General features: G+C 38.8%; 2 protein-coding genes across 2 annotated transcripts in view; one reads left to right on the top strand and one right to left on the bottom strand.

The window, feature by feature from the left end:
* The window catches only part of SYN2 (synapsin II), a 194,097-nt gene that overhangs the window by 59,004 nt on the left and 110,182 nt on the right, over positions 1-24,911 (bottom strand). The window lies entirely within an intron of this gene.
* Positions 5,997-24,911, top strand: part of TIMP4 (TIMP metallopeptidase inhibitor 4) — a 29,984-nt gene continuing 11,069 nt past the window's right edge. The window contains exon 1 of the mRNA XM_010208643.2: positions 5,997-6,286. Within this exon, the coding sequence (XP_010206945.1) occupies positions 6,157-6,286 (130 nt within the window). The 5' untranslated portion in view covers positions 5,997-6,156. The remainder of the gene's footprint in view (positions 6,287-24,911) is intronic.

Below are 24,911 nucleotides of genomic sequence, written 5' to 3'. Positions count from 1 at the left end.
AGAACTTACACTTCAGAGAGTATAAATTTCAAGCATGCAAGTTGTCTGATAATAATAAAGCTGACTTACAGCTAGAAGCACTTCTCCTAATCAACATGAATCTCCTAGATGAACGTGAACAGCTAAAAAGCTGATTAATTCCATGATTCTCTTACTGACGTCCAATAGCAAGGATAATTATCAGCATTGCTTCTTACCATATCATATGCCTCAATGTTTTACAAACTGAAGACTCATTGTGCTCTGAGCTTACAAAGATAAGCATCATTTTACTCTATTTATCTTTACTATCTGACCCTTTAAAGTTTTCATAAATCTGCTTATTATACTTACCATGCTTTTTACTGTAGAAGGAAGCATTCTAGTCTGATGTACTTACACAATACCTCCAGGCACTAGCATCATCTTCATAATCTGAAGTGAAGGTTATTTACTTAACCAGTATACAGCTATTTAGTCAACCATCTGAGTCTTCATCCATATTATGGTTGATATTTTTCAAACATAACAGAAATCAAACCTATCCTTTCCTATACCAGAATTTTTCTGGAGTTTATGTCTGGATTACTAGTGTCATCCTGCTATTTCTTCACTATAAGTCTATTAAATAGATAGAAATTTTATTGGATCATTTATTTATTAAAATAAACCCTCAAAAATTAAGCTTCATATGCTAAAATGCTCAAAGGTTTCTAGGTTCTTCAACTTAAGGATCTTTGAATAATGCCTGGAGTTCCATAATAGAAACTATTTTCTTTTCCAAGAATGTAATTGAACTTCTTGTAAACTTACTCTGAATCTTTTTAACTAAGATATCATGTCAAATATAACCAAAGCTTTACATAAAAATAAAATTAAGTTAAAATTATCTATTTGAATAGATAAAAATAGATAAAGTAGATTAAAAAAAGCTCTCTGCTGGCAACAATACTGAAAACACAGTTTTGTGAAGGTGGTGTTCATCCCAGCTTTAATGTCCTTATGGTCGAGATGACTAGAAAAGCCACAATAGAAAAAAAAAAAGAAGAGGGGAAAAAACCCACAGTAGCAACAAAAAACCCACCAGATGTTACATAAACATGACTTACCTCAAGTTCAGTGTTTAAATATTTATCTTTCCAATAATCCCCAAGCAAAGTTCATTTAACCACTCCAGTTCCATGTAATTTATTTGTGGAATATGCATCAGACTAAATCTAATTTTGCTCTGCTTACTTTGGAGAAAGGAAATTAAAAGTGAAATCATGAAGGTGGCCTGCCATTCATTTTTTTTTTTCTTCTTTCCCAGAAGCAGTCAGGAAGAGTCCTAAACCAATAAACAAACAGAAGATGTACTTTCTCTGGTCTGCTTGGTTTTCAGAAAAGACCATCTCCAGATAAAGTTAGGGCTCAGCTGTGCCAAAGCTCTTCGTCAGCAGCAGGGGTAGCCCAACAGATTCCTCTTTTAATTAGGAGAAGCAGAACCATCCTGCATCTGACTATATCAGGTAACCTGGAAGCAGTTTGTAGGAAAAGCAAATGCAATGCCAAATGAGAACTGGGCAGAAGAGAACTCTAGTAATCAAGAAGGCAGCAGGTAAACTATTAGTGTGGAGAATCCCTCATATTAACCTTCTAAAATAAGACTCATTTGCCACAACAGAGAGGAAATAAGATCAAAAAAAATCAAATACAATTTAATATTTATTCATAGAAAAGATATAAAATAATCAGATTAAGAAATTGTACTCTGTAGACTGCCAGAAGATAATGTAGTGAACAGGCAGTCCAACCAAAACACACCGTGTAGATTCAAACTGCTTGACAGCTGGAAGGGACAATAAGGTGTCTGTTGCATAGCCCATTATAATTAAAGAGCCTTTGAAAAAGCCCTATGGACAATCCCTGTGCACACAGTTCAGCACTCCTTGGCATAACTCAAAGCATCAAACTCAAGCCTGCCAGAGAAATACTTAAGTTCAGGACTCTGGAATCTATAAACTGAGTGCACAATGCTGCTTCTCATGAAAAATGAAACAGAGGGCAGACTGCAGTGCCAGGAGACAATGTAGCAGCACGGGTCAGCCAAGGTCCTGCTGCTGGTGGATGCTACAAAAGGCTGACAGGTGAGAGCAGATATAGGGAAGACAAGCTGGGAAAGAAGCACGGAGCAGAGGTGATCTAGCAGTGCTGCCTCTCCTATGTCAGCTCTCAGGGTGATGCATCTGACTCATCACCTTTCATTCCCAGGAACTGGTGGGGAACAGATGAAAATATCATAAAGTCAAGATGAGTCTAGTCTGGAGTTCAGGGAAAGAAGCTCATTCCATGGGATTCTGCATGTATGGTATCTAAGAGAGGAGATCTAGTGTTTTTAGTATGGGTCTCTGGAGGCTGTTAGAGAGAAAGAAACAATGATTGCCATTAAAGACCAGAATGCTGCTGATAGATGCTAATGCTTTGCAGTAAACATTAACAAGGACCGTGACACAGTGCAGAAAGTCCCTCCTGAATGAGAAGTCCCATACAAAATTAAAATTCCTATTGAGAACAGATGAAGCTGACCACAAATTTGCCTGCAGTCAGGGATCCTGCCTTGTTGCCATATTGTACACATCAACAAATACAGGGGAGTATCCCCAATCCTATTATTTACTTGCATTTTACTAGAAAAATTAGTTGTTCAACACTAGACTTATTGAGCTAGACAGAAATGAGGAAGTGCCAAGTGTTGCTTCTACTGTGTCAATAATGAATTGAAGGATTCACTGACTATACTTTGACCAATGCACTTTTCTGCTTCTTAATAGCAAGCATTAGCTGTATTAGAATATAACCAGGGAGAGGGTCCTATTTGACCCTGCTACTCTTCATCCTTCACTGGTGTTATGACATGATTGGCTATGATATCATGGCTCACTTCTCAAACCAAAGGAAAATTGACATCATAATATATAGTATAGCAAAAGCAGCCCTGTACTCTTAGCCCATTTCTGCAAAGAGTAAAAGGACTGTTCCTTTTGTTCAGTCTGCTTACATTTATGAAACATTGGCTTCAATTTCCCTGCCATTATTTCAGATACAAAATTATTTCACTTAAAAGTTAGTCAAGCCAAATTTCCATGTCTTTTGGGTCCGTGTTTTACAAGGTCAAGCTCTAACTGTAATAAGGAATGGGTGCTGAGCTTAAGGTTTCTTCTGAACTCTCTAAAAGTAATTTTCTTAATAGAGTGAAAAAACTTAACAATATACAACAATAAAAAGAGTTGATACAGCTTCAAGCTCAGACCTAATGCTTGTTGATATCATGCAGCAGTAACAGATACTTTAACACTGTATGATATCAGTAGAAGCTACAGGTAATATTTTTCTCTTCTGATAAATGGACTAAAAATGTGTTTTCTTGAATTTGTGAGAACATGTTCCTGAGTATAGGAGTACCCAGCCTTATTGAAATCCCTGTCAAATGCTATGATGTAAATATGTCTTTGTGCAAATCCTGGGAGCAGTTTGACAAAACTTACTCTTTCACAGTGAAGATTTATCAGAAAATACTTCTGCTGAGGTTTTGAAAATTCCATTTGAATGACAAGATTGTATCCATGTTGCCTGGAAGAAATGAGAGATGCACCTACCAAAGTACTGCTCATTACTCAGCCTTGTGGGGAAAGCAGAACAGCCAGGTTCAAGTGCTGGCTTTAAGTCCATGTACCCCATGACTAACTGGTCTATGTGTATCAGCCTTTCCTGCTCTTGTTTCATGTTGGGGTTGAGCAGCCTCCTAGCCACAAGTTTCACTGAAATCCCTGTTACTGTTGATAGGAGTGTTCCAAGCCTGGCTCTTCCAGTGCTGACTGAGTCTAGAGACACCTGCAGGGAATGTGTATGTGGAGCATGAACCTCTATCATGGCCATTTGCTCCTCTAAGTGTAGTCATGCCTTAATAGTCCACTTACATAAAGATGTCTCTGAAAGACTTAATCCAATTGGGTAGACTTTATCTCAAGGGTAGCTGTGGGCAATACTGCATAAGATTGCAATTAAAATGTGTTTTCATGACATATGCACAACTGACACATGAGATTCCATTCAAGCATTTGTACTTTTCTACCCATTGAGCTCAATGTATTTATTGTGCAGCTGTGTCTTTGAGACAGCTGTGACACAGTGTGTAACTTGGCCCAAAACTAGGTTTAAATTTTGTCCTGAGCATAGCACTATAGTTTGATGACACAATTAGTTTGACTGTAGTAGGTATAAAGGAGAAGCAGAGCATAGCTGTGTGCTGTGCTAGACAATCTTGGGTTAAACATGCCTTAGTTAACCATGGCATAAGTAGACTTGCATGCTCAATGTATAGAGAAAGCTGTTTGCCCAGCATATTTCTTTATTATTTGAATTTTACTGAAACAGTAATCAAATTGGTCTACTTAGATCACCTATAGCAGCAGCCATGTGATGTCATCTGGAAACCAACCAATGTGTCTCGATTAATTCCTTCATCACTGTCCAGCCTTACTGCCCTAAGTGAGACTTGAAAATCAATAGTCCTAGAACTACTGACCACAGAGGCGATTAAAATACCTGCTGAGGGGTGGTTCTGCAGCCTTCTTGTAGCTTGGACTTGCTGTGCAAGAGTTTAGCCTCACATCTCTTTTTTTCTTTATTGTTTGACTCACATAAAAAGCTTCCTGAAAGAAGTTTTGTCCAGGTAAGAATGGAAATGTTTACAGGTTGACATTATTTTCAGGTGTTAGTCCTGGACTTGGATCCAACTTGAAGCCAAAACTTCAGATTGGAAAAGTAAAAATCAAAGTATGGCTGCTTGAACTAAATCAGGACACAGTGTACAACGTTCCTGGCTGGCTTTTGAATGTGGATCCAGAAAGCTACAAATGAGACTCAATTCTGACAATGCTGACAATGCTAGTAGCTGTAAAACTGACCTCTTACTGCTCAACAATAAATCTGCTGCTATGAAACACGTACACATCTACATAAAGATGACAAGCTGCTTTGTGTACACCTAAATCTCAGCCTCGAGGAAAGAAATCTGTGTGAGTCTGGATAGAAATGCTTCACATCACATTAATGAATTTTCAGTTCTAAGCTTGACAAAACACAACAATCATCTAAGCAGTTCTGTACTGCATGTCAATCTATAGATGCATTTTATTACTCTTTAGTCAACCCTTTTTCTCCCTCATGAATAAAATCCTTCAGAAAAAGAGGGGGTATACATGTTACACATGCCCAGATTGCTACAGCAACAAGAGCTGAAGTTGAAAAAAGTTTCTGAGCTCTTGTCTTCATATCTGTGTATGACATCAGCCAGAAAATACAGACCTGTGTTGATTAGGACTTACATTAATCAGGAATGCAGAGGTGTGCCTCCAACATACACCATTGGTTTGTTTCTCCCAGTTATTTTCAACCAAATCTGTGATGAAATTAATTTTCCAATCCCTTTGTACCGCAGCTTTTATGTGCAATTCATTATTCCCTGTAACTCCCAATTGTTCAGGGCTCACAAACAGAGCATTGAAACATTTCCTTTTCATGAATGAAGTTCTGTCCAGCCTGCAAACAGGGACGTCATTTCAAGAAAATGCACAGAAGTGGAGAGGAAGATCAGGGACTGCAAATGAAAACAGAGCTTAAAAAAGGACAGCTTTGTTTACTTGACCAAAATAGAGAAGGTAGCAGAACAAGTCCTTAAATTCAAACTGCAAGGCAATTTAGCAGGAAAAAAAGGAGATAAAGAGTTTCTTCTGCTGAGACCATAAAATCAGCTGCAGCTACTCATAAAAGATGGTTTTTTGTAAAAGCTTTTGATTATTAATAGTCCTCCTGACTCATAAGAGCAACATCGCAACGCTTACTAAGGTAACCTCTCCTCTGCTACAATAACTTTCACCAATGATGTGCTTTTTCCTTAAAGGAAGGCGGAGTTAGGAGTTAAGTGCCAGGGCCATAAATAAGAGGGTCCTATGTCAGGGAAATTAGAAGTCAGTTAACACAAGCGTGTCCTCGGAGCGAGCATTAGAGGGCTTTCCGAAACCAGCCAAGCCTGCTGCGACCCAACCGAATCACACGGCTCTTAGGAAGTTTAGATAGAAAAGCAACAGGCAGAAAGCATTTTTCTCTTGGCTGGCCGATAGCTGTGCTTAAGGCAACATGAAGCCCGTGCCGAGCAGCTTGTTGCTGTCAGTGCTGCTCGTCGTGAGCCACAGGATGCGGGAGCTGGCGGAGGCGTGCAGCTGTGCCCCCGCGCACCCGCAGCAGCTCATCTGCGACTCGGCTTTAGGTGAGTCGGAGCGCTCGTGGCGTGGCCAGTGGGAAAGCAAAGGGAGCAGCTCGGGCTTCTGGCATGGGCTTTTGTACAGCTGCAGGGGAACAGGGGTAACCAGGTGGTTGGATGTCTCACAGGAGTTGAAAATAAAATGACTGCAGAGATCCCTTTGGAAAGGGAAAAAATATAGTAGTAGGTGTTTGGCTTTTCTGGCTTTTCCAGAATGTTTTGTGGTTAAAAATTGTTGAAACATATATGACCTTTTTCATTTTTAAATGAGAACAGCTTCTATGTTAGCTTCTAACTTAGAGTAAGTAGGGAAGAACACCTCAACTTTCAAATGGCTACTGTTAGCAGTACCTGCAATAGAACATTTTATCTAGGCAAGTTTGCTATGTGTAAATCATGCATTTATATACATATTTCTATAGCACTTTGGGGGGGGGGGGGGGGGGGGGGAAGGAAAAAACCTCACAAAATAAAAGTCCCCAGTGACTACATGTTGAAACACTTGGTCTTTGTTCTGCTATACTACAATATCTTTAATTGGTTGTTGGCTTTTTCTGTCATTTCCAAAAAATATTTGAGCAGGAAACTGATAGACCCTTTATTTTCTGCAGAAAATAAACAGGCTCCAGCAGTTCTGTACAAGTATTACCTCCCAGCCTTTAGGACCATTGTGGTCCATGATATTCAATCACATTGTGGCTGTTGAACAACTTACCGAAAGAAACTAAACATCTCAAAATTAGACTGTGTGGGGATGAGAAAATGTGACATTTTGCAGTCTTTTGATTTCATTAGCTTCAGCTAAGGCTGGTTAGCTTCCATCTAGTGTGAACAGTAAATGTAGAACATGAGTTTCCAAAGTGTCACAAAATTAGCATCTCTATGGGGCAGGCAATACCTTCTGCATACTGATTAATTGCTTTTCTTACCCTGACAGAAAATCTTTGTAGCCACGACAAACTCTAAGCTCTGTTTGTGGCCATCAGCTAAATTGGTTTTTAATCTGCTCATGTTAAGCAATCTTTTTCTTACAGTTACCTACACCAGGCATTACACACTTGGGGTTGTTTAAGGTGCAAATACAAACCCTCAACAACCCAGAAGTTGTACTAGCAGCAGCTTAAGGATATAAGTACACATTTAAATGTATTAGTGTGCTGCATTCCTATACAAAGTGGCAGTTTTTCAGCAGATTTAATGTAGAGGTTTTCCTAAATAAACAATTTCACAATTTCATTATGAGCCATCCTCCTCAGGAAAGCCATTCTGGTCATTCTTATTGAATATTACATTCTATTACATTCTTAGATACATTTTACAGACAGTAGCTATACACTTCTTATTTATACTTGAATACTGAAGACTGTAAAATAAAACTGCATTCACACTTGATGCTCAAGCTCTCACTTCTGTAACTATTCTTACGTGAACTGCACCTTTTGGCTAAGGAATGTTTACATCAAATATCATTTTGTTTAATATTTATCATCTGAAAATAGCATTTCTATATATTATAAAGTGATAGAGAAGCAGGTATTGTTTTCATATCAACGTGTATAGATACTTTTATGCATCCATTGATATATATGCACACATAAAACCAGCTCTAAGCATTTATGGATTAATCATTTGATTGGGTCTGGCTGCAGTATCTTGCATAAACAGAGCAAAGTCACTTTAAAGGAGCTGAAGAAGACCAGTGGAGCTGTCTGCCTTGTGTGAGAGAAAACTTCACTAACTAGTTTGGCAAAGACAGCTCCTCCAACTCTGATGCCAGAAGTCCAGAGGGGAGGAGAGCAGGCTATGGGTTGGGACTGCCCTGGGAACAGCAACATCCCCTGAGAAGCAGGGCTCTGCCTCCACACCTCTGCTCCCCTTCCAGTAAGGCAGGTTTGGGGCCATATATGTATCCTTAGGAGCACCTGGTTCTTAAGAGGTATGTGAAACCTGGGCCCATGCAGTAGCATCCCTCAAACTTCTGTTAATATCCATACATAAAAGATGAGAGGTTTTAAAGACCTAAGAAAATTAAAGATCAAGTTGAAGATCTGTCCTCTGGTTTCAGTACTTTTGTACTTCCAAAATAATGATGAACCAAAGCTACCAAAGCCTAATGGAGTTGAATGCCAATCCAGCTACTTGCTGACACTATTCCATTTTATCCAGTTATTGTTAAGCTCATCCATCTAAGCACCCACAGACACATTGAAGTATTTCCTTGCAGAATGAAACCCTAGCACATCCTATTCAATAAAAAAATGTAACCATGCCATGCCTCTAAATTCCCCAGGAAGGTAAAAACTGAGACAAAGTCTCAGTCTTTCTCACAGAGCTACCAACCACTGTATGTGCTTCAGTTACTGTGTTATTTCTCAGTTTCACTACATATCTGTAACATTTAAGTTCCTACAGCATCACTTGTGATTTGGGTGGGGTGAAAATGGTGGGGGAGGAGGTTGAACCTATAGATATTTCTTGAGCCACTAACTGAACATGTGAAGCCACTCAAACTGTAGCATTTCTGTGAGGTACCCAAGAAAAAAAACAAGGACAGAAATCAGTTAAGTCTGAGACAAGCTCTTTTCACTTCTACTTTTGTGTGCATGATTAGTGCTGTGACACTTTGTCTTTTATTGTCAGGAGGCTTTTGTGGCTTTGCTCTCTTTCTAAATACCCACAGCTACCACACAACCTGAGCAACTTGATAGAAGTAACAGGCTTTCTGACAGACTTGGAGTAAAAGAGCTTCTGGTTCTGCAAGAGGCTGGTTACAGCAAAAACAAGGAATGAGTGAAGAGCCCTGCAGGTGTTTCATGGTTATACACCACAGGAAGAACACTAATGCTGGGCAGTAAATCCTGAGTGCTGTGCCAGCCCTGCCATTTATTTGACCTTGGGTTTGTTAATTAGTCTTCCCATGTAGCCTTAATGGGTTGTGATTTTGTGCAAATTTGAGCAGTTTTCACAAACTTCTCAGTAATTTTACATCACTCTCCAAAGAGAGGCAAACCCTCTCTTGCAAGAAGTGCCTTGCACCATGGAGATACACACCTTCCATAACACAAGGGAGATACATTCCTCTTGTGGTCTTCTGCATAGTACTGAGGCACTCCCAAAGTGTGCTGAATGCCTTCAAACCCCAACAAACACCTGCACTTCTCAAGAGGACTTCCACTGGGAATGGAGATGGGAGGTTTGTTAAACAGCAAGTCCATGCACTGCATTGCTAGTTACCACTGCTGGCTCTCTGCCTCCCAGAAGAATGTGGGAGAAATGAAATGAAACAGAAATGAAATGGGATGAGGATGTGCTGTTGAACATTTCAGACTCAGTAGCCAGACACCATAGTTTCAAGCCAACACAAGAAAATCCCTCTGATAATGGCTTTTTTGTGAGAGAGAACCATGGATGCAATTGAGTTTATCAGTGTCAAGATAACAGATTTCCCTTTTGCCAGCGACTTCAGTTTTACTGGGCTCAATTCTAAACCAAAGTTTGCATCAAATTAGACAATTTGCAGACAGAAATGGTATATGTGGAGAGGACTGACTCCTTTCTAAAGCCTGTCACCTTGAATTCTTGCTTTTTCTTTAGCTTTTCAGACATAAACAAGGTTACTTTTTTTGGACAGCAGGAAAAAGCATGTAAATACTTTGCATTTCTTGGCTGTGTAACTCTGGTGTTCTAACATTCAAAGTTAAATGTATTCTTGCTGATTTAAAGGTATTGGTTTCTTTCTTAACCATATATTGAAAATGATATTTTTACTAAATATTGGGCACTGCACTCCAACAGAAATGACTAACAGGCCTTGAGTACAAATAACCACACAATGTAGCTTCAGAGCAGAGCTCTATAGCCTTGGAGGAGAGTGGCACATTTCAAAATCTGATGGAAGCGTTACAGCTGGAGCTTGGCAGCATATTCAGCCTGTTAAATCTCATAAGATCACTGAGATCAGGCATTGTAAACACTTGCCAGACGATATATTAAATTTTAATCACATTTTAAAATAACAGTAAAAGATTTATTTCAATACACCAGAATTAAGTGTTTGAAGTCAGCTCCTCTGGGATAAAATTACAATCATGCTATTGCTGTATTATTGAGTTTCATATTAAAACTTTCATGGCTCAGTGTCCCATGATTTTGCCTCTCTGCAATATAACACCTGCTTTTTGTACTGGCATAGATTAATTCTTACATTATTAGACTAGGAAGCATTTTGCTTGATGGGAAAAAATGAGCATTGGAAAATGTGTTAGAGATGTAGATGGTACTTCTTCCAAGTTAGGGGAGCAAAAGTGAAGGGTGAAATTAGACTTCATGTTTTATTCTTACTCTATGTTATATGCACCCAATATATTCTTAACCTCACAGAGTCTACTTGCTGTGAAGACCACGCTTATGCAGGTACTGATTAGGTTCATGATCTTCAGTTGGGGTTTTGGCACATAATTAGGCAGCTGTGTAATTAATCTTCATGTGTTTAGGAATACAGTGCTCACACAAACACTAACCACCACACAGAATCATGAAATACCACATAACAAAAGAACATTAAAGACAAGGATGCAATAGATCTTACTCTTCTGTGAGGGTTTGAACAGAGTGCCTAAAAAATTCCCAGCTCTTGAAGCTGCTGCTTGAGGGGATGTGCAAGAGAGCCTCACTGTTAAAGGCTGGTGGCAGAACCCTGGCAGGATCCAGGGCCACAGGCCATGCTCTTGGACATGCCACTGATAGAAACAGAGTCACACAGCTTTACATCTTGGAGTTGCATCTGTTCTTTTAGACTTCTGCTTCACAGCAGGCAAGATTGTAGCCCATGGGATATGATCTGCATTTACACTACTGCCCTGCCAAATGCAGGCAGGCCTTCGTGCTTCACAGCAGTGCCCTTCCTCTGGAGTGGAAACCAGCAACAATAATGCATAGGTGTATTTCTGGAGTAGTTTGTCAGTGACTTGAAAGGATTATGCAGCTCCCATCTCTCAGGGGTCCCACACAGAAACAAAAGCTGAGTTTCTCTTCCAAGAATTGTGAATGTGAGTAAAGCAGCAAGGTACTGAACTTTTGCTGGTCTAGTTCTCTCTCAAGGAGGAAAAGCACAGCACTGGGGCATGTTTCTTGCAAGAATTACTACAAAGAAGTTGCAAGACTCTACTCATGGCACTGAAAGAGCATGCTGCCAGAATAATTCTTGCAGAACCCTAATTATATTATTAACCAAAGAATAATCTGAAAGCCAGCTAGAAATTACACTAATCTGAAAAGCACTGTTGTTCATATTTGGTAAGTTTAATGCAGAGGTGCTGAAAAATGAGGTAATTCTCTTACCCTCAACCCCTCAGCAAGTGGCTGAGAACAGCTGAATTCCAGTCCTGTGCTCAGTAGGGTCCCACAAGCGTTCATAACACAATGTTGGTATGGAGGAAACATTACCAGTCATACCCTGCCCAATGTCCACTTTTCCTTTTTGTATGACTAATATTAAGTTCATTTACAAAAATTATTAAGAGGCATTTTACCCTTAACTCACATTTCAACAGAGACAAGTACCAAAATCTCCTTTCACCTCCTTCATCTGTACAACGTCCTACCACAGACAGTTACACAAAACGGGTGTTTCTTTACTGTTCTGAGTATGAAGGAAATGCACAGACATTATGTGTCTCAGGCATGCTTTTATACACACAAATAGTTCTTTTACATTTAAAAACCATGGACAACATGAACCCTAGGAAGTTATTTAAAGCAGCTACTGATGAGGGAATATGAAGGCAAAGTATCTGCAACTTGCCCACCACTGGTACAAATGCCTGTGTAATACAATGAAGATATAATTGCAGTACATATCAATCTCTTGGCATCATAACCCCAAACTGCTAAATGCTTTCAAAAACACAAACCAAAATGACTGCACTGACTGCAGAGATGTTGTTCTGTTAATCACTATGTACAACTACCTGTCTTTGCTGAATATTCAATTAGACACCTCAATATTCATGTTCAGTGAGTTGCCAGAGTGCTGCTGTGGGAATGGCCGCTTGAGCCCTTCCACTTGCAGCCAACATTGAACACAATACTAGTGAAACAGCTTCCTAGGATGAAGGCTGAATTTCCTGTTTGAGAGTAGGAAATGTTACCTGAATAAGATCTACAAATAACCCTACTTCTACTTGAGGTTTAAAGACAGAAGCAAACACTTTTGAGAACTTACTTCAACATCTCATGTCTTGTTAGTTTCATTTCTGAACTCAAGACCTGAAGTGCATTGCCAATAGCATGCAAGCCTAAGAAATCATTTCCAATCTTCTGATAATTATTGTTCTTCAGAATTAAGCATGAAAATGGGGCTCAGTCTGGCAAAACACAGTCATTCTCCTTTCCTTTGCTCGTTGAGCATTTTCATGGCAGTGTTCCCAACAGCTTAAAAGTTGTAGCTGTGAAATGAGGTGGCATCCTGAAACTGAGCAACAGGGCAGAGTTTTAAGGAGCCAAAGCCACTGAGCACAACACTGCTGTCAATTAGAATGTAGCTGACAACTGGGTTAAAAAATAGCTTTAGTGAAAAAAACAGAGCTGAGTGTTGCATAGTAAAATGAAAGCTCAGAAGAGTTACCCTAGCTGCCTGATTTAGAAGGAACTCAGTGACACTGTCTCATTGCTGAGTATGTTATAACTGCAGGACAAAAGAATTCAGGAACCATGTAACTTTTCTTTAAGAACACACATTTTAGTGCTAAGAGACTAATTCCTCTGATTTCAAACCCAACATTCTACACACCCCGTGTAGAAAACAAAACTCAGGCTTAGAAACAGAGATTAAATAATACAAAACATGGAACAGGAAAGACTGCCAAACCCTTAATCCTATTAATCTACCAACTTCAATCCCTAACTTTCTCATTAAAAAGTATCTCAATAATATGGGGTTTCTTCCACCCCGAGGAAGGGGCATGCAGCTATGAATGGAAATCTACAATAACATGATGTATGTTGTTCTACAGACTTCAGAGTATAAAGAGAGTGTTATTCTTCAGCTGAAATTAGGCAGATGCTGATTACTAGTCAAATGATGTGGTATTTGAGGCTTGTGAAGTAGAGAGAAATATTTCTGGTAACATGAGTAGCAGCTGTAAAAACAGTGCAGAAAAATAAAGCTGACCTTGAACAGCATTAGGAAATCATGCCATGTTTTAGGTAATATTTCAGTTAAAAGAATCACAGAATCCTAAGCATCTATGAAAAATACACTCAGCTCTTCTGTTTGAAAGTTTATAACAGCTAGATTTTCAAACCTCACTCTCATAAATCAACTGTATTCTTCTAATTAAAAAACAACCCCAAAACTGCATAACGTGGTTTAACAAGAAGGCCAAAGGTGATCAACTCTTGCCTCCATCATGAGGAATTTTTTGCATCCCGAGTCAAAAACACACAGAGATTCACAAAATCCTGACCTACCTGAGAGTCCTAATGAGCTTAAATAGAGGCCTCCTACATTCTGAAAGCCTCAAATGGAAATGCATTTTGGATACAGTTAATAAAACATGAAAGAGTCAAAGAATTCTGCAAAGCATTTACATGGAAAAACAACACAGAGCAAACGTCATAGAAACATGATGATAAAACAACCCTTGGTATCTGCTTTATTGATCTCAAAAGTGTTCATGGGTTTTTCAAGACAGTGAGTTTTTATAATGCAATCATTTCTTCTGAAGAAAAATGCCATGAGTAATGATGGGATATTGTAATTTATCATCTAGAAAAGAAATGTGTTCCACTGCTGTCCTGTGTGACTAAAACATTTGCACAGTGCCTGTATCAATTGAGTAGACACATATCGATTGACGTATTCTACTTTCTCACATGCGTTTGTGACCTTTCCCTTTGACATCCAATACGTAGGTCTATCTTCTTTTACTCCTCATTTTCTGTTTAGCATCAGGTTAGTAGAATTCAGGTCTGGCCTAATGCTTACTATAATCATCCCCTTCAGGAATTTCCATGCAGTTCTTTTAGCCCAAGTGATACAACTTCACTACACGGATTTGATTCTTCAGCCACAGATAGGATTGTTATCTCACCACACTTACCTTCTCATGCAACTGGAAGTATCATCAAGATGAGGCAGTGCTCTTCCATACATTGCTTTTCCAAAGAATAAAGGAAAAAATTCCATGCTATTGTTACACTTACATTCTTCAGTGAGCTCTGGAGTGACAGATATTTTCAGAGTCACTCGGTATTGCGCCAGATATGCTGCTGCTGCATTCTGTTTCTACCTAGAACTGAACTAGTAGAACAACATCAAACATTTGAGTTGGCTTACAGTCTGGAAATCAAACTGCTGTTTGCTGATCTGTCTTGTTGAAAAATAAATTGATAGATATGATGTTTGCTAAACCATCTGTTCTTTTTCAGCCATTTAAAGGCCATTCAATAGCATCTTGCTCAGTTCTCAAAAGAGAAAAGAAAATGTAGAGGTTTCACGTTGGTTTCAACTCCCAAAAGAATAAGGGTGATCTAGTTAGTATCTCAGCAGATACCCTGATGTAATCATCTATCCTTCTATTGAAGTCTGCAATGATTAAAAGCTTGCAGAATAATTCAGAAAATGACCCTGCAAAAGAATGGTTGTAACGTCCTTTGTGTTGGAAGCATCAAAAGCAAAACCCGTGTGTAACACCTGCACTGTATGGCTGTAACAACATGAGGCATTGGAAAGAGTCACCAGATTTCTTCTCAAAGCAGTGGATTGTTATACCTATCTCATCACCAAACTGGTATCACCATGGATAATTTGGCAGCACTCCTGTGGGAATCTAGGAACCACCTTTTGATCTCCCACTGCACAATCTAGATCTCCCACTGCACAAACCCCTTTGACAAAATGCATCCGTTTTCATTCAGTACCTAGACTCAACTTCCCATGAACCCACCTGCCTCTGCAAGACCTAGCTTCTTCTTTGTAGGAAGAAAATAAAGCAAACCTCAATACCTCAGAACTATTTTTCAGAGGTGATGATGGTGGCCAGCAAATTTTGATTAAAGAAACCACAACAAAATCAACTGATGGTAAAACACCTGTGGCAGAAGTGGTATCCAGCTGACTGGAAGTGCTTGACTTTGAGAGCTATGGCCATTGTAAACCAGAAAAATATATCTACATAAAAGAGAAGAACAGAATGAAACAGATATATTCTGCACTAAAAGGTCAGAACTTCAATCACATGAATGCTAGTATTTAAAAAGAACTTAAAAGTTAGTACAAAAGAGAAGATGAAGCTCTTTCAGTGTTCAAGTAAGTTCATAATAACCAGATTCTGAAAGACCACAAACAAATTGAAGCCAATTTGCCCAAGTGCAAGCTGTTGCTGAGTTTAACTCAGGTTACTTAAGGAAAATAAAGAGAAGGATTTATGTGCCTCCAAGCTGAAAAGAACTGAAGCAATAAAAAGAAGAGTAGTTCTTGAAAACATATAGACCTCTTAGTATGCAATACAGATCAACTCATAATACATGAAATGTATTGTGCTAACAGAGCCTCTTTTTGAACTCAGCACAGACAGAAAAGAAGAAAACAGGATAAAAAAATAATGGTGCTTTTATGAGACTATAGTTGGTAAATTCTTCAGCATAAACAGAGAAACCAGAGTATTTGGTGTGAAGGAACTTGCTTTGAAAAGGTCTTAAATATTTCAGGTTAAGAGCAACTTATTAAGCCATAACATTATTCTCATGGCACTGGCAGTCAATAGCATCACTCATTGCTTTGTTTCATCAGAAGGCAGCAGAAAGATAGGATCTCTGCTCCAAGTGACATACAGAACACACATAAAGCTTTCCACAGCTCCCTACCAGATCACTGGAAACACACATTCTCTTACCAAGTGAGCAGAATGTGAATGCTCAAGTACCTGTACACAGTAGAGACACATCTATTTCATCTGTATTCCATCCTTCTCTTTTGCAGAGATTTCAGGTAACTGGGATGGCATTCTGCTCATCCTTTTGGAAGCTAACACACACAAAACAAATACTGAAGTGCAAATGGACAGAAATATAAAATCTTCATTCCCCTAACAATTGTTTCTAAGTCTCTAAAGCAATCTGCTTGAACAATATCAGAATGTATGTCAAGCTCCACATTAGGTATCATAGAATCACAGAATGGTAGGGTTGGAAGGGACCTTTAGAGATTATCCAATCCAACCCCCCTGCAGAAGCAGCGTCACCTAGATCAGGTCACACAGGAACATGTGCATGTGGGTCTTGAAGACCTCCAAGGAAGGAGCCTCCACAACCCCTCTGGGCAGCCTGTGCCAGGGCTCCCTCACTGAAACACTGAAAGAGTTTTTTCTTATGTTTAAGTGGAACTTTCTGTGTTCCAGCTTCATCCCATATATAATGACTTATTTTAAAACATGCTTTTAATGTCAATCAAGCAGTGACTTCTGCCTTCTTTTGGATAAATTACCCTCTTTTAGCAGCACCAGCAATACCTTTGAGTTTAAACCACAGTTATGATGCTCATTTTGCATGGCTAATGCTTCTTTCTTCCTTTCACACATCTTTAGAGAAACAAAAACCTTTTCCATATACAGATACATGACCATATATTACATCCATATTTAAGCAAGTGATTTGTTTTCTTCTTTGGTGCAACCCAAAGCTGTACAACAAGCAAATGTGTCTTCTATTATACAACTGAACAATTCAGCATGTTTATTTAAAGTATAGCAGAGCTGCATAGGGAAGGTGGTAATGCTGTACAGCTGAGACAGCTGCTCTAAGGTATAGATTAAGAGTTTTACAAGCTCTCATACATTTTAAAAGTTTGTCAGAAATACAAATCAGTGGCCAAGGCACAGTATTTTATTTAAGATTCTATCCAAGCTGTCTCTCTTTTCTATCCTGTGCAGTACTGCTTCAAAGAGGGTTCATTAATTTTGTATCTGTTGCGACAAATTCTGTGCAGATTCCTCTTCTTTTTTGAGGTTAGGATTATTGTCCTTGCCTGCTGACTCTTCTTCCTCTCTGCAACAAAAGTGAAGCATATCTGGCTTCCAACTTAAAGATTCATTTGTTTTCTCTGTACTCATGGAAGCCAGGCACTCATAGTTTTACTTGCCAGTGCTGTCTTCAAGAGCCCAGGGGTTTGTAATGATTGGATCATAATACTGAATATAGTACCTATGGCAGCTAGACACGAAGGTAAATGAAACAGTGTGCCCATACTCTATCTTTGGACTTTATCTGGAACCCCCAGCATTATTTTACCATAACCTGTGAATACAGTAGATGAGGCCAGTTCTGTTCACAAACTTTTTACTTTTCAGTCGTTCACATTTAAATTCTTGGCCAGTTACAGAGAAATGTCTGACTTCAACTAGAAGGAAATCTGACCTGCAATTTTATATGCTGGCCAGACTACTCTGAACATAGAAATTCCACCTGGAGCAGCTCTTTGGTTACAAGGAGGAATGAATTACAGTCCTGTCTGTGATTTCAAGCTTCCTCTTCTGTCTCATACTGAATCCACTGAATCAACTCACCTCTAAAACTGAAGATGAGAACTGCTGAAAATCTCATTACCAGATTTGTCCCTATATAAAACATTTTAGCACTTGTATATTACAAAGAAGGGCTGGTCTTGGATTCTGCTGATCACTCATAGAGAAAGAGTGACAGGGTCTTAATAAATCCTTTTCTTTCTTAATCCTATAGACAAATGCTCTGAAAAGAATCACCTATCCTTGGTTGCAATTGTTTGTTAACAGATAATTCTTAGTTGTGTTTTATTCTGGCTGTAATGTAACCTGTAGCACTACCAACATTGTACTGCAGTCTCTAGTTATTTCAAAGGAGTTGAACCCAACATTCAAAGGAAAGTCATCAGTATGCTGTCACTGATTAGTTAATGCATCAATTTTGGATGTTTTCTTTATGATACTGCAAAATAAATGAAAGCATGTCACATTAAGAGAGTATTTTAGAGTCAATTTAAATGAAGAGTCTATGCTTATTTCTACCAGTTGGTGTAAAGTTGGATTAGCATTGGTAAGAATTACCACCAAGGTAACTCTGGATTTACTACACATTTGATACATTCTGCTAAATAGGAAGATAATTGGTTGTGGAGGCTCCTTCCTTGGAGGTCTTCAAGACCCACCTGGACATGTTCCTATGTGACCTGATCTAGATGAACCTGCTTCTGTAGGGGGGTTGGACTGGATCTCTAAAGGTCTCTTCCAACCCCTACCATTCATTGATTCTATGATTCTATGATAACCCCCATTTCACAGCTACAAAAACAACCATAAATACAAAAGCATACAACTACACTTTCACAAATGTTTCCTAAGAAGCCTTTCCTCTCTCACTATTCAGAATGAAGAGTTGAGACCTCAGAATAAAAATATGTGCCTGGAAGTAATAGAAGGATATCATTACAGGACAGAAAAAGCCATCTCATACAGCAACCATATCTGGCCTGCAAAGCCCAGACCCATTTCAGTTGTTTCTGGGTTTACCCAGGGCAAAGTGTTTTAGCTGGCTGAACCTAGAAACTTGACCCTTATAGCTTCAAACAAACAACTTGGACTCTATATTCCTGAATGTTCCTTTGATAAATGCTTTAAGGCATGTAAACCTGAGGCAGACTAGACCCACTGTCACCCTCCAGCCATATTTTTAGTACTTATGATTAGAACAGAACTGCTGACATGCAGACACAAAGGCAATTGACTAAGAATTACTGCAATTTCTGTAGTAGTAGTATTTACTTTCTTTGGATATATGTAACACTGGGTCTCACAAAAGTGTTTGTAATGAGGCAACACCTAGAAAAGCAAACCTCTTTCCTTAATCTCTTTTGAGATTAAAGAGTCTTTATACAGGCTCCTCCCCCTCAAAAATAGAAACTTTTGGACAAGAAGACATTTTGAATTGAAACACTAGATTTTGAATAAAGTGAAGGTGTCTGTGGTTGGGGCTCCTGCACTTGTCACTGTGCTATTTCTCCAGGAACTAGACATTTATGCAGCTACTGTACCCCAAAGAGGAAAACAAAGTTCAGATAGAAGTTCTTTCTTACACTAGAAGGGTGAGAAGAAACATCTGCATCCTGTATATGTGAATGTTTTCATTTTAGTGATAGGACACATTTTTATATCCAAAAGTTCATTTGAATACAGGCACCTTCAAAATGATGGACATACATATTATACATCCAGAGTTCTGCTTTGTGTCACACTGACAACTCTGACTGATATGTCCCTTCAGATAAACACTTCTGTTTTCTATTTTTGCATGTGCTGATGCTTTCTTCTACCTGTTCATTTGGGATGCAGATCTCTCTCCTTGTGCCACTGGTTCCTTGTCCCCACAAGAGCAATGCCATCTGGCAACAGCTCGACTTGAGTGTCGGATGTTAAAGAGACAAGTAGAAATAAGAGTTCAAAAATCACCCCACATATATTAGGTAATTAAATAAAATGGCTTAACTGAGCCAATCAAACAAAGAAAAAAGATGCATGAGTCACTATCACAACCTTATTCCTAACTTAGTTGTAACTTAGATCTTTCTTTTCTCATCAACGTGGTTTCGCAAGTCTCACTTCGAGGTTTTTGTAGCAAAGCTGACTCTGATTATAAACTTGTGTGACACAAAACAAAGTTCCCTGATTTCTGAAGAGAAAGACTGCTTAAAAGGGATAAAGATTACATTTCTATTTAGATAGCTATGATGTTGATTTAGCCTGAAGTGGAGGCTGCAACTGAAACACAGATTCTTCCTCAAGGTGGCTACTTGAAGGATGTCACTACTCTTAGTTCTGACCTAAAAAGGGATCTATTTATCTGGACATGTAAGCAATCACTCCTCTTATTTTCTGAATGAAGGTTAACCTACCCCAAGCAGTAAGACCATTCAGCAGAAAGGAGGGAGAAGAAACCAGTGACTTGACTTTGCAGTAGGGTGTGGGGTCAATGATGGAGGCATTGCTTCCAAAATCTGCAGGTGGCCTTAGAAGTACATGAAAGGGGTTGAATCCCAGGGCAAAACAGGAATACAACAGCTGGCTCAGCCCCAGCACTATGGCTTCCTCTGCATACAGAACCACATTTCTTTGTTCACAGACCTCAGAATCTATTGCAAGGCTGAAGGACAGGGTTTAGCTCTCATTTTTAACAAAAAGCAGCCAAGGTATCCCATTCTAGACTCTCTTGCCCTTCTGTTCATTAACCCATCTATCACTGAAAGATTAGAGCTCATTAACTAAGGAGTTTTGCTTCAAGGTGCAACTCCCTCATCCAAAATGTATTCAAATACAACTCACGGGTATTACACAGCTTCTCACTGATGCAATGAAAAGTCCAGTGCAGCTAATATTTCAAAGTGGCTGCAACTATCATGACATTAATCTATACATCTCTCAGTTCTGGAAGATGTGAATTATTTTTCTTCTGATAGAAATTATACCTCAAGAACAAAACCACTGAACTAAACCCAACAACAGTTTAACAGTAGTCTATATTTCTCACAGTACTGTCATCATAATACACCGGACAACTTTATTCAGGAGGTAGCTTGAGTGTTTTTAGAGCCCCAACAGACAACAAAAGGGATCTTCAAAGCTCCACATGCCTCTCTCCCTATCCATCCAGCTTCAAATGTTATACATGATTTTATTTATTTATAGGTTTATATATTTCATAGAATCACAGAATGGTGGGTTGGAAGGGACCTTTAGAGATCATCTAGCCCAACTCCCCTGCAGAAGCAGGTTCACCTAGATCAGGTTGCATAGGAATATGTCCAGGTGGGTCTTGAAGACCTTATTTAAAATAAGACTGCACATAAGCAGTTGTGATTTCTTGTTCCTATGGCCATTAGTGTGTTAAATGTCTTCCATGGAAGGATTTTTCACTATACAGTTGCTGATATTTAACAGATACTATTGAAAAAATATCTCATTTATTCATCAGGTTTTACCTTCTCCCTTACCTCCTATTCCTTAAGATAATAAAGTTAAGCAGGACAGTAAACTCCAATTTGTTCTCCTTTTTGAAGGAGTAATAAAGTTGATTACTTTTGTGAATTTGCCTGTCTTCAAACAGTAGCACTGTGGCCAATAGGTTAATGAAAAAGGCTAAATAACAACACCTTGAAACATGTGTAAGTACAATGACACCATATAAAATAGTATGGTAAAGAATATATCATTGAATAATACTAACTCCTATCAATGAGAGTAACTCTTCACTAGTTTTCCCTTTGTTAATGTCTTAGAAATAACCCAGAGTGTAACAAGACACTACATTGAGGGAACACAGGGATTTCTGTGGCCAAAATGAAAGAATTTACTTTATTCTGATTCCACCTACAGCTATGATTTGGGTTGAGGCCTTCAGCAAACTGCTCAGTCCTGTGTCTCCTGTGAAAAAGATGAACACATTCCATTGTGTATGTCACTGTAGTGTGGAAAAGCTATTCAAGTGGCAGGGGATTTCTCTTAAACACGCCCAGAGATTAAGCAGTTCCTCATGATCATAAATACCACTGATACACAAGATGATGGTACAGTTAATTTACAGGTAAATAATTAGTGTAGCCAGTTTCAGAGAGAAATCTCCCCACTTTGGGAAAGATGCAGTCCATATCTAACTGTCTTCCCTTATTGTACAGAAACACTTTTGTATTTTATAAAGCCCAACACTTCTCTCCTGACTGGACAAACACAAATACATCCCATGTCATACCAAGTTTATTCTGCCCTTTACTCAGTTCAAAACTATCTCTTGTGGATATAGCAATGTTCACTATTATATAGGAAAGAAGGAATAGAACTATTCTTAAGATGTTTCTAATACTGAATGTCCAATCTCTAAGGTGATTTACTAAATAAATACACTGCAATCCACTGTAATAACAGTAATCAAAGCAGCAGTTGCTCAGAGAAGGGCAGCTCGACACTACAGGCTCAGCATAACTGTGGGAGCCAATAACTGCCTGTGTGATTTCTGTCCTGAGGCTCTACCTGCCACTTGCATGGCTTTAGTCACATTAACTTCCATTCAGCTCAGTTACCTGAGACAATCTTCATCTACAAAATGTAAGAGGACCATGAGTTCCAAAACAGGAGTTGTGCAGACATGCTACATCCTACTACTGAAACACTAGAGTGAAAGTCTTTTGTAAAACAGTAGGTACTTTTAATGCAGAACAAATTTGAGGCTGACTGAATTACTGGCATTAGAGAATGAAGGCTCTGCATATGTACTTCATACATGTAGATTCCTCATAAGGAACCAATAACTGTCAGACAGACAATATGACATTATTACACTAAACAAGCAGAGGCTGTTCTCAGTCAAACAGAGGAGAAGCCAAGCCATGGTAATACTTGAAACCATTTCTTTGGAAAGATATGCAGACTAGGAGGAATCCTGAGTCCTAACCACCCTGAACCACGAGTGAGGACAGGGAGATGGCCAGGCCCAGGAATGCTACATCAGGAAGTGCTTGTGGTTAAAAACAGAAGCAACCACATGAATAAGAGGTTTTAGGAGACAGCTAGACGACACTGATTGAAAGAAAAAGATATTAAAGCATAGAAAAAGAAAGCCAAGAGGGATTAAAAGGGCTGAAGAGATCTGTGTGCATTTGAATCTGAATTCAGGAGAACAGAAAATACAAATAACTAAAGATTTAGATGTCCTGTAACAACAAAACTTTCTTGTTGTAAATAAACACACAAATAAATCTCATTTTGGTCTTTGCCATCTGGAAGCTTTTCTCTTAAACAAACACATGAATGAAACATACACAACATAAAGATTGTTTTCATTTTCTTCTACACACCCAGAAAAAGATGTCTTAATGACAACCCCTAAAATGTGATACTTTCAGCCTTGGAGGACCTTTGAGTTATCATTGATCATCCATAACATTCCCCTTGGATTCCAACAAGCAGAACTTAACACCAATATGAAAATGACTCGTGTTTCACCATTAAACACAAGGGGAAAAGTAGTTTTAATTATCCTACAAATGTTTGCATTGTGCAGGCATGAAAAGAGTTCCTGCATATAAAACAAGCTATGATATTAAGAAGATAATGGTGCTGGCTCCTAACTGTTTTCCCACCCTTTACCTTCTATATTGAATGAACTTTCTAATGAGATAAGCCTTTTTTTTAGGAAGTAATGATGCAAAGGAAAGCAACAGAAAACAAACCAACATGATTCTAATTTGACCTTTCCAGCAGTATGGCACACACAACCCATACCACTTTTTTATCTGGAATTAGATCAAAGCACTTAAGAAGTACTGTTAATTTGTGGGAACACAACACATCTGGTGATGATTAAAGAGATGCTGTCACTTACTATTTGAAATGAGGAATTTGCTGTTCATACTTAAAAGAATGTTTTCTTTCCAATCCAACCCATAAGTCTAAAATGCTCCTTTAAAAGAGTTTAAATGGCTTGGGAGGAGGGTGTTGTGTACCAAAAGACAGAGGATTCAAGCTTTGAAGCTGCAGTTGCCTGCATCATGTTGATTATTACATCTACTTTGCTCTGCTAGTAAGGGAGGAAATGAGAATTAACCATTATTAGATAGGACTGACCTCTGTTTGGCTGTGAGGAAAATGACAATCTGGGTCTCTTACTCCTTTTCATATGATGTTTAGATGACAACCTAGCAAAGAGATGGGTTTTTTTTTTTTGGAAAATAAAGTTTTTTATGCCAAAAGATTTTCTTCCACAGCAGCTTAATATTTTGTTGCAGTGACAGAAAGTCTGAGGATTTCACTGTAAGAGTGGTCAAACCAGGGATGAAGGAGGATGCAGAATCTCTCTCCATCCTCAGAGATACTCAAAACTCAGCTGGACACAGCCCTGAGCATCTGATTCAAGTTAAGCAAGAAGCTGGACTGGACCTCCAGAGGCTCCTTCTAACCTAACTTGTTCTATGAAACATCATGCCTGCTTCATACTCCTTTGGATAGAACATTTCCTTTAGTCATGAAAAATAAAACAGACATAGAAAAGGTGTCTGAGAGTTTCCCTTATACTGAGGAATATTTCTGGTCTCTATCACACTGTCAGATGCAGATGCCTTTGCAGAGATCCACCTCTGCCCAGTTGTGAATCAGAATTTCAGTTGAAGTGGGGCTTGACTGCTGATTGCTCCAGCCTTTGCCAGTATCTCTCCACACAGATATAGATTGTTTGTTCTAACAAGTATTACATCTGCAGCAGAGCTGTAATAGCAGCCATCCAGGACAGAGCAAAAACAGGTCTCTCAAGACTTTTTGAGGGATATAGGTCCCCAGAGAAATTTTGGTCATATATCACGTGCTTAGTATCCTGTTACTACTCCATGCCTAAGAGTCCTGGTATATTTTAAAAGGAATATACAAGAGAGATGCCTCAAACAGCCAGGAAAAGAAGCTATTTCTTAGTTCATAAAGTCTCATACTTTCCTTGTTTAAAGAACAGGAAAAAACCTAAATGTGTCAAAAGTGAGAGTCATGAATTTATACAGGTTAACACAACTAGAGACGTGTTAATGTGAAAGCAAAATCTCCAGGCTCAGAAAAGTGAATGAAAGACT

This window comes from Colius striatus, chromosome 15, assembly GCF_028858725.1.
Source record: "Colius striatus isolate bColStr4 chromosome 15, bColStr4.1.hap1, whole genome shotgun sequence".
NCBI lineage: Eukaryota > Metazoa > Chordata > Aves > Coliiformes > Coliidae > Colius > Colius striatus.
The sequence above is the reverse complement of the archived record's forward strand: the minus strand, read 5'-3'. Positions and strand labels throughout refer to the sequence as shown.